At 45.8% G+C, this 10,177-nt stretch overlaps 1 protein-coding gene across 4 annotated transcripts in view; it reads right to left on the bottom strand.

Annotated features, from left to right (window-relative positions):
• Positions 1 to 10,177, bottom strand: part of myocd (myocardin) — a 29,636-nt gene that overhangs the window by 5,874 nt on the left and 13,585 nt on the right. For 3 of the 4 annotated variants that reach the window (XM_022742697.1, XM_022742695.1, XM_022742694.1), the window contains 8 exons: positions 6,280 to 6,464; positions 5,138 to 5,242; positions 4,717 to 5,039; positions 4,369 to 4,525; positions 3,752 to 4,291; positions 2,631 to 3,128; positions 2,337 to 2,483; positions 1,820 to 1,948 (listed from right to left, as the gene is read on the bottom strand). In XM_022742697.1, the coding sequence (XP_022598418.1) occupies positions 1,820 to 1,948; positions 2,337 to 2,483; positions 2,631 to 3,128; positions 3,752 to 4,291; positions 4,369 to 4,525; positions 4,717 to 5,039; positions 5,138 to 5,242; positions 6,280 to 6,464 (2,084 nt within the window). The remainder of the gene's footprint in view (positions 1 to 1,819; positions 1,949 to 2,336; positions 2,484 to 2,630; positions 3,129 to 3,751; positions 4,292 to 4,368; positions 4,526 to 4,716; positions 5,040 to 5,137; positions 5,243 to 6,279; positions 6,465 to 10,177) is intronic. The other variant, XM_022742696.1, reaches the window with a different exon arrangement.

The following is a 10,177-nucleotide window of genomic DNA, read 5'->3' on the forward strand; positions in this document are numbered from 1 at the left end:
ATACTATGTCGTTTTTATGACTTATTATGCCTTACTATACTATGACGTTTTTATGACTTTTTATGTCTTACTATACTATGATGTTTTTATGCCTTACTATACTATGATGTTTTTATTCCTTTTTATGCCTTACTATACTATGACATTTTTATGCCTTACTATACTATGATGTTTTTATGACTTTTTATGCCTTACTATACTATGACATTTTTATGCCTTACTATATTATGATATTTTTATGACTTTTTATGCCTTACTATACTATGACATTTTTATGCCTTACTATATTATGATGTTTTTATGACTTTTTATGCCTTACTATATTATGATATTTTTATGACTTTTTATGCCTTACTATACTATGACGTTTTTATGACTTTTTATTCCTTACTATACTATGACATTTTTATGCTTTACTATATTATGATATTTTTATGACTTTTTATGCCTTACTTTGCTATTTTGTTTTTATGACTTTTTATGACTTACTATACTATGATTTTTTTATGACTTTTTATGCCTTACTATACTATGTCATTTTTATGACTTTTTATGCCTTATTATACTATGATATTTTTATGACTTATTATGCCTTACTATACTATGTTGTTTTTTATGCTTTTTTATACTATGTCGTTTTTATGACTTATTATACTATGTCGTTTTCATGACTTTTTATGCCTTATTATACTATGTTGTTTTTTATGCTTTTTTATGCTATGTCGTTTTTATGACTTATTATGCCTTACTATACCATGACATTGTTATGATTTTTTATGCCTTACTATACTATGACATTTTTATGAATTTTTATGCCTTATTATACTATGTCGTTTTTTATGAATTTTAATGCCTTATTATACGATGACGTATTCATGCCTCATACAACATTATGATTCTTTTTTTATTGGGTAGGATGGTGGTTTAGTGGTGATTAGAGCTTTCACCTCACAGTGAGAGGATATATTAATATGATTTATAAATCCTTTGGATATATGAAGATATAAATTTATAACATATATGAAATACTCATAATAAAATGCAACTTTATTGAAACAACATGCCTATTAAATTTTTATATGTTTGCATATGTGTTTCTTAACCATTTCTAATAAAGATATCTTTTATATTTACATATGTAATATGAACATATACTGACAGGCTTTGGGATGGTTATTAGCTAGACATATATGTCAATATATGATATTGTTCCAATTTCTAACTGGTTTCATATGTAATTTTTACATATATAGGCTATACTTTAAATACAAACATGATTTTACTTCATATATACATATATTTATATGGAAATTCAACACATGTACATATATTACATTTGCATATGGGCATTCCTGAATGTAAATTCAGATCTTATATGTTAATAAACAGTTTGGTTGACGGCATTAAAAAGCCAATCTCTTTGTTTTGGAGGGGTGGTGGGGTTGTTGCGTCCCCACCAATGTTGAAACCAAACCTATGCCCTCAGGGCCATTACTGATAATCAGCAATAAGCTAATATCTGCTGATAATTGCAGCCTGGCCAGTGTATTGAAAAACATTTATTAATTCATTTGCTCGTTTAAATCAACTACAGCTGCCGTCAGACAAACATTTGTACAACACCTGTGTGCTCCAGACTTGATAAAGAGTGAACAGTTAGTGCAGTAAACAAAGCAAATGGATGAATGAAAGAGGTGCAACAGAGTTGATGGACAAAAAAAAAGATGGAAGAAAAGTAGAATTAGAGCAACGCCAATAGTTAAAATGAAATCTGTGGCCAGCCATCATCTACTGAACTTTTGCACGGGTTTGAGTTTACCTGCTTCACTGCATCCTCATAGCATGGGGGCTGTCTTAAGTCAGATGCATCTGAATCTGAGCTACTGAAGGCGGGGGGAGAGACCTGGCTCTTTTGGCCAACATGCCGAGGAGAGGGCAATACTGACATCTACATGAGACATAGGTGAAAAGTAACATTAGCCCAGGAATTAGAATAGGGGAGCTTAGCAAATATGAGTATAGAGCAGATAAAAGAATAAGGCCCTCATGTTTGAATAATCACATCAAATATTTAACTCTCAGAAGTGGGTTGGCGTTGTGTTGTTGTGAAGGAGAAGTCACTGATGTGAAGGAATATGTCATGAAAACAGATGAACTCTTAAAGAGTGGAAACACGACAATGAACCTCATCACAACAGACAATTATATAAGAGTCAGACAGGTCACAAATGAATGGAAGAGAGAAAACGGTTACGTGACTGTGAGGTGATTCAGATGAAAAACAAAACACCAACGTGACAACACTTAAACACACTGGATGGAGACGTGCCGTTTACCTTCGGCTGCATGTTCTGGTTCTCGGCTTTGGCCGAGCCGCCGTGGTTCAGGCCACAGTCGGCTGAGCTGGGAAACACTCCCTGAAGGCCTCTCTGGTCAGAGGGATAAGAGCAGTTCACAGGCTGACCTCCACTCTTCTGCTGGAGCTGCGGTGAGGTCAAAGGTAAAACATAAAACACGCGTTCAACAGACAAAAGCGTGTTCATGAAGGAAACGTGGATAAAGTTCTGCTAGTTAACTGCTAAATATCAGCGTGTTTACGTTAGCATTAGCTTGAGCAGGGTGATTCGTACCTGCATGCTGCGTGCTCTGCTGTTGCCCGGGGGGTGGGGGTGACCGCAGCCGTCCCTGCCCAGCGGAGGTGACAGCAGGTAGGGGTTGTTAGGAGACGAAGGCTGCGGACTACTGGAGGACTTTCCGTTGGGAGAGTCTTGTGGCGAGCACTGAGGACTGAGGAACGCAGGCATGGCGGAGGGGCTGCCGGAGGAAGGGGCCGCGTCCATGCACTGTGGCCCCACGGGGCCCCCCAGGGTGGAGACAGAGGTGTTGCAGTGTCCCATGTCCTCCATGCAGCTGCCAGGGGGGCTCTTGAGCTGCTTGGGAGAGGACAAGGGGCAGCTGGAGGACAGGGACATGGGCTCCTGCTTGATGGTCACACCAAAGAAGTGCTGACCCATCATAGCTGGAGTCTGCTGGTGGCGCATCGGGGGGTGAGACGGGGGAGGGACGGTGTCCTGTGTTGCTCCATAGCAGCGTTTCCTCTTGTGGAGCTGCATCTTCAGCTCTTCAACCTATCAGGCGCAGACAGGTGAGGTTAATGTGTCAATCAGCACGTCTATGTTTTGTCGTGTATCTAAACCCTTCACCCTCCTTATAATACTTTCTCTCTTTCAAAATCTTCAGTCAAACTAAGGATTCATTTCCCTTTTCTGTCTCTCAGCCTGTAGAAGTTCATCAGTTTCTCTTCCCTTCCTTTGTTATTTATCTATTCTTTTCTTCTTTCTTCCTTTTCTAAATTCAAACCCGAGTGCAGCTCCTCTCTGCAGTCCTCCAGGGGCAAAGCAGCTTTTTATAAAGGAATTCTATAAAATGAATGAAGGGGACAAAGCTGCTTGTTCTGCTCCTTTAATATGGACACACTCTGTAAAGTTGACATATATGTGGTACACAGTACGAATCTGTGTATATTACGTTACACTGACACACTCACTGTGCGCTATATAAATGTGCCGTACGTCTCCATGGCAGAATTACATCCTGTGGTAACTCAGAGGAAGTGACTCAAGTAGAAACTGGATTTAACTTCACTGATTATAGAAACGACCTGTCATAAGACACAGAGGTAAACACTGCCTGTGCAGTCATGTCATTCAAACTTCTTCTGATGTTTTATTGTCAGCTGGTCGTCACCCACCTGTCTCTGCTCCTGGTGCAGCTTCCACGTCAGCTCCTCGATCACCTTCTGCTTCTCCACCAACATTTTATCTTTTTCAGCCTCCAGCCCTTCCATACCTCCGCCCTCCCCCGCCATCTGTCCTCCGCCGCCCTGGTTGCCCCCTCCTCCCACCACGCCGTCCTCCATGCTGAGCTGGGCCGGGGACGGCTGCAGGGCGAACTGCGTGGGCGAGGACATGGGCACGTCGCTGAAGCTGTCGGGGAGCGAGCCGCTGAGGGACAGCTCCGAGGAGGCCGGAGAGATGGGAGGGGTGGAGGAGGTGCTGGGGTAAGGGTAGTACCCTCCCTGTGACAGGGCGCTGGAGGAGGACGGGGACTGGTAGGAGGACAGGGACCCTGTGGGTGTGACAGGGAAGGTGACTGTGGTGATGTCGGAGGAGCCTGAGGGCGAGGAGCCGGCGTTGGAGTCTTTAAAGGGCCGGAGTCGCTCGATGAGGGCGGTCTTTGTACCTGACACAGGCATGCCGCGGATACGCAGGTGCTGCCTGAGCTCTGACACCTTACAGAGGAAACAGACACGGATCAGACGGAGAGTCTCTTGGACAGTTAACACCGTTTATCTGAGTTAACACCTACTTTTAGGTCATCCAGATTGGCCGGGAGGGGCCCAGGTTTGACCGGTGAGATGTTACTCTGGTTGGGATAGGCACTCTTGACCGGAGAGGGGGAGTTACTGTTGGCTGAGCTGGACGGACCAGAGGAGCCACAGGCTGATATCTGCTCACTGGATCCTCTGGAATCAGACATGAGAGGTGGATTCATCACTGACAGCAACACACAGTTCAAATACACAGACACTCTCTACCAGTTTCAACAAGGCATCGTTTATTAACAGTCTACACACGGTAACTCCAGCAAAGCCAGAGAGTGCTGAGTTGATGTTATTTTGTCAGATTTATTCCTTCCTCGCTGAGTGTGACTCACTTCTGGGCGTGGGCCGGCGGGTGAGGCTGGTAGCTGAAGGCGGGCTGTCTCTGCTGAGACTGGGCCTGCGTCTGCGGAGTGTGTGTGTGCTGCTGCGACGGCTGCGTCTGCGTGTGTGTGTGAGAGTGTTTCTGCTGGCTGAGGATCTGCAGCTGCAGGAACAGCTGCTGCTGCTGCAGCAGTCGGGCATAGGCCGAGTCCATGGGCGGAGGGGATTTCTCCGCCTTCTGGTCTGGAGGAATGTACTGGTGGTACTTGAGCTTCTTCACTTTGGGCTTCACATCTTTGGGTTTCTTGTGTCGGTTCTTGTCCGACGTCTTGGACTGTGCGGAGCAGAGAGGAGGAAACAGTGAGAGCTGAAGGTCTGAACTGTGTTTGAAATCTAAAGGATGAAGATCAGCGTTGGTTAGAGTCAGCTGACCTTGACGATAGCAGGAACAGGTATGGGGGGAGTGGCCTGGCTGTTGTTGGCACCAGACAGTCCTTCATCCTGGCTTTGATCAGGTGGGTCTCTGGTTGTCCCCCCCTGTTCACAAATAGAAACAACATACATGATTGTTGATCACAGGAGAACCCAACTCTAAATGTGGATGGAAATTACGATGAAGAGAAAATAAAAGCGTTTGTCATAAACTGGAACAATGTAACGTATATTAACCCTGTAACGTCCTGTAGGCCTGATTTTATTTTCACAATAATTTTGAGAAAGATCACTCGTGTTCATTAATGTTTATCGTTTCATTTGATTAGTTGCTAATTGAAACAACAAACAGCCTCACGTCATTAGTTCTCAGGTGTTTGGTCACAGTTTAAAGGAACTCCTAAGTTTAGTTGAGTGTTTTAGTTTTATGCCACTTCAGATTTCCTCTCTGCTACATCAGTCTGGCAGGTTCATGTAATTATCTCATGCCGTATCAGTAATTATCCAATAGTTTAATATGTAATGATTGATTTCCTTTCAGTGGAGTAATTCAACATTGTGTTGTTTCCCATTTTACTTGACATTTGACAAAGAGTCAAAGAATATAAACGCACCAGGTGAGAACCGTGAATATCTGCACCACATTTCATGGTCATCCAACATCTGTGTGAGTCTGGACCAACATCACCGTCCTCAGTCCAGCTCCACCCGACACACACACTCCCACAGGTTTGTTTCTGTGTCTGGTGGAGCAGAAACTGCGACTGGTGCCAAACAGTGAACAGTGAAATCACAGCGAATAAAAATCCACCAGTTGAATGTTTTTACTGGTTGTGGTGACATTGTTTTTTGTTGTCATGGAGACAGTTTGTTTCCTCTGCAGACACACAGTGGGAGTTGGATTTAAACAACCCTGTTCTGGCACCAGTTTCAGTCAAGTGACCGTTGCCGGTGGCGACCGTTGGAATGAGGTCATCATGAGTGAAAGGTAAGCGGGAATGTGACACCTGCCCAGTTCAGCTCAGTCCAACGGTCAGTGGAAACACAGGGGCGGGTGCAGTTCACTCTGCCGCCACAGGAGGGCAGGACGAGCACAGCTGAGGACACACGGGTGAAAGACACAAGAACATCTGTTGTTTTACCTGTCGGGGGCTGGTGAGGGCAGGTGAGGAGGAGGAGGAGGGCGTGCTGCCCACAGCCTCTGATGAAGGGCAGGCCGAGCCCTGCGACTCGTCACTGTGGTGCTGCTCAGGAGACAGACCGTCGCTGCTGCTGTCCTCCTCGAACGCATACGAGTCGTCCTGCTTCGGGAACTTACCGTGGTTCACTGTAGGAGACACAGACACAGGTGGGGGGGGGTCAGTGAGCGGGAATTTAAAGGATAATTCTGCTGCTGAGTGTTTTATGTTGTTTGGTTTCATTTGCATCAGTAAAGATATCATGTGTTCTCACTGACGTACAGAACATACAGCAGGTCAAAGGTCACTGACAGGTGTTTACGTGAGTCATAATGTTACAGTTCAGGTTTTGGATCACGTGCAGGTTTTGTTTACAACCTGTTGATCCACTCGCGTCTCTTGCTCCATCACGAGGGAATCATTTCCACGAGCTTCCTGCACTGTGACAGATGGACTCAGTAAAAATCTTTCTGATCTGCGTCTCTTTACTGTCACTGTCGACACGACGGACGCTCTGCCTTCCTGATCTCACCCTGGGCTCAGCTTGTCAGGCAGCGCTCATGCTGAGTTGTGATTGTGTGCGGACAAGTTGTTCCTAATGAAATAAATAAGTAAACATCTAAAGATCAATTAAAGATAGAGGCCAGAGCGCAAAGTCGAGCTCAACATTAAGCATCACACAGTATCAGGGGCCAGTCGCACAAAGTCCAACAAGGTTTCCTTAAAATAAAAACTGCTGCACAAAACACCCTTAATTCTTCTCCTTAAGGTTTCATACAATGTAGTATTTAAATACTTAAAGTATTTAATGTTTCTCCTTATCTTGGCTTTATACTATAGAACTTACCAACTGAACTAAGGAGAGAAACTTCAGGTTCCTCTGATCGTATCTTAAATGTCTGAGTTTATGGAGATAAATGAAGAGTTCTCCTCGATCTTTCCAATCAATTACCGGTGAAGTGTTTCATGTCCATCGATCAGCTGTGAGTCGTTCACAGAGACAGGTGAGTTAAGGTGCACCAGGTCTTCATCAAGAAAACTAAAGGAGTATTTTGAATATGTGATCTTGGAACACACATCACAAACTGCTGCAGGTTGTATGTGATGTGTGTTCCCTGTGGCGTTCACACTCTGCCTGTCTGTGTGTCACTGACACCTCGCCGCTCTCTCAGCCCCGGAGGTGTTACGCTCCGTGGGTGAGACACTGACACGACCACTTTACCTCCATCACGCAGCTGAATGGAGCGGCTGATAGCGAGCGCCGCTCTGATTGGAGGAGCTGAGAGCAGCTATCTGACAGAGGGGAGGGAGGGAGGTGGCAAAGGTGTGTGTGTGTGTGTGTGTGTGTGTGTGTGTAGAGGTATAAGATTCTCTTTTTGTATCCAAACATGTGACAGCGCGGAACAGACCCTGGTTTCAATCACAGCACCAGGCTCTTTCTGTGCAACTCAGTGACCTCGCAACACACACACACACACACACACACACACACACACACACACACACTGACAGAGCTTAACACACAGCATTGTCCTGAATGCCATTTCCTCCCACCTGTTCATGTTTAACTCCTTCCCTCTCTGCAGCCACACACTCTCCGACACTTTCCATGAGTCTTTAAGTCGACTCCGTGTCAGCGGGAGATTGAGGCGGCAGAATGACAGGAAGTGTGTGAGCCGTGTGCACTTCCGCTTTTCAAGTGGCTGGCTCAGAAGCTACAGAGGGTCACATAGTTTCTAAAACTACCGGACAGAGGTTGAAACCATCGCTGGGAGTGTTGTGTAAGGGGCTGCAGGGCTGATAGGTGAGGGGTGAGGGGGGGTGAGGGGTGAGGGGGACGCAGCGGCCTGGTGCTGTCATGAAACTGTGGAGGTGGCTCAAAACAGGGGAGGAGGTGGGTACAAACATACAGTACACACAGGTACACCCACGCACACACACACACACACACCCACACACACACAAGGACGCACTCGAACTCAAAACATACACTTCTAAAGAAAAAGGGTGGATCCAAATACAGCTGCTGCTCGTCTCAATAAACGGCGCTCGGCCTCCTCCTGCAGAGGTAGTGTAAACCAGCTGACTGCAGCCCGCCTCCTCCTTTACGCAACATGTTTACTGGAGGCTCAAGGGGGCAAACATAAAACCGCTCAAAACCACCAGTCTCAGAAAACACTTGTCCCGCTGCCAAGAACGCTAGAGAGAGAGAGAGAGAGAGAGAGAGAGAGAAGAGAGAGGGAGAGAGAGGACGAGAGAGAGAGAGAGAGAGAGAGAGGGAGAGAAGGGGAGAGAGAGAGAGAGAGAGAGAGAGAGAAAAAAAGAGAGAGAGAGGGAGAGGAGAGGGGCGAGAGGAGAGAGAGAGAGAGAGAGAGAGGAGAAGGGAGGGAGAGGAGAGGGAGAGAGGGAGAGAAGGAGGAGAGAGGAGAGAGAGAGGAGAGGGAGAGAGAAGAGAAGGAGGGAGAGAGAGAGAGAGAGAGAGAGAGAGAGAGAGAGAGAGGGAGAGAGACGAGAGGAAGAGAGAGAGAGAAGAAGAGAGAAGGAGAGAGAGAGAGAGAGGGAGAGAGAGAGAGGGAGAGAGAGAGAGAGGGGAGAGAGAGGAGAGAGAGAGAGGAGGGAGAGAGAGAGAAGGGGGAGAGTAGAGAGAGACGAGAAGGGAGAGAGAGGGGAGAAGGGTCTAGAGGATAGTCAGGAGCGGAGGAGGGGAGAGGAGACGGAGAGAGAGAGAGAGCAGGGAGAACAGAGACGGGATCAGAGAGCAGAGAGAGAGAGGAGAGGAGAGAGAAAGGGAAAGGAAGGAAAAAGAAAAGGGGAGAGAGAAAGAGAGAGGGAGAGAGAGAGAAGGGGGAGGGAGAGAGAGAGAGAACAGAGAGGGAGGAGAGAGAGGGAGAGAGAGGTAGGAGGGAGAGTAGAGAGAGAAGGAGAGGGGAGAGGGAGCGCGGTGAGATAGGACAGAGAGGGATAGAGAGAGAGAGGAGAGGAGAGAGATGGGAGCAGAGAAAAGAGAGAGAGGGGAGAGAGAGAGAGAGAGAGAGAGAGGGAGAGAGAGAAGGGAGAGAGGGGAGAGAGAGAGAGGAGAGAGAGAGAGAGAGAGAGAGAGAGAGAGTAACATGTTCTGGACAAACACGCTTCATATAGCAGTAAATCACAGGGTCTGAGCGAGCGCTGCATTCCCTTACATCAAACACAAGAGGAGGAGGAGGAGGAGGAGGAGGAGGAGGAGGAGGAGGAGCTCCCAAACACTTGACTCTGCTGTATGGATTTGTAAATACTTGAAGATGCTTTTTGAATAAACATGTTTTAGAAATGTAAATAACTTTTCGTTCTTTGTGAAAGTCATAAAACGTCAAGTTTGTCCCTGAGTTCTGATAAATCTCACTTTAGAAAAGGTTTTCTTCATTGTAACTTTTAACTATTTAACTTTACTTAACTTTATTTAACTTCTAATTATTAATATTACTTTCATGAATGCTGAGCAGAGTAGATCAGTGATCAGCTGTTCCAAACACAACTAACTTCTTGTTGCCAGGTTGGCACAAAGAAGATCTATCTATCTATCTATCTATCTATCTATCTTTCTATCTTTCTATCTTTCTATCTTTCTATCTAGGAACATAAAGTTCATCAAACATCTGTAATAAACATTCTGGTGAGGTGATGTGACTGTGTTGAAGTTGAACAGTGAAGTCATTAAAGTACATGCTTGTTTGAGGAGATCACAGTCTCCAGCAGAGTGCTCTGTACTGAACACACACACACACACGCGCGCACACACACACGCACACACCCACACACACACACGCGCGCACACGCACACACACGCGCGCGCACACACACACACACACGCGCACACGCACACGCA

Source organism: Seriola dumerili, unplaced genomic scaffold (genome assembly GCF_002260705.1).
Source record: "Seriola dumerili isolate Sdu_G_001 unplaced genomic scaffold, Sdu_1.0 BDQW01000068.1, whole genome shotgun sequence".
Classification (NCBI taxonomy): Eukaryota; Metazoa; Chordata; class Actinopteri; order Carangiformes; family Carangidae; genus Seriola; species Seriola dumerili.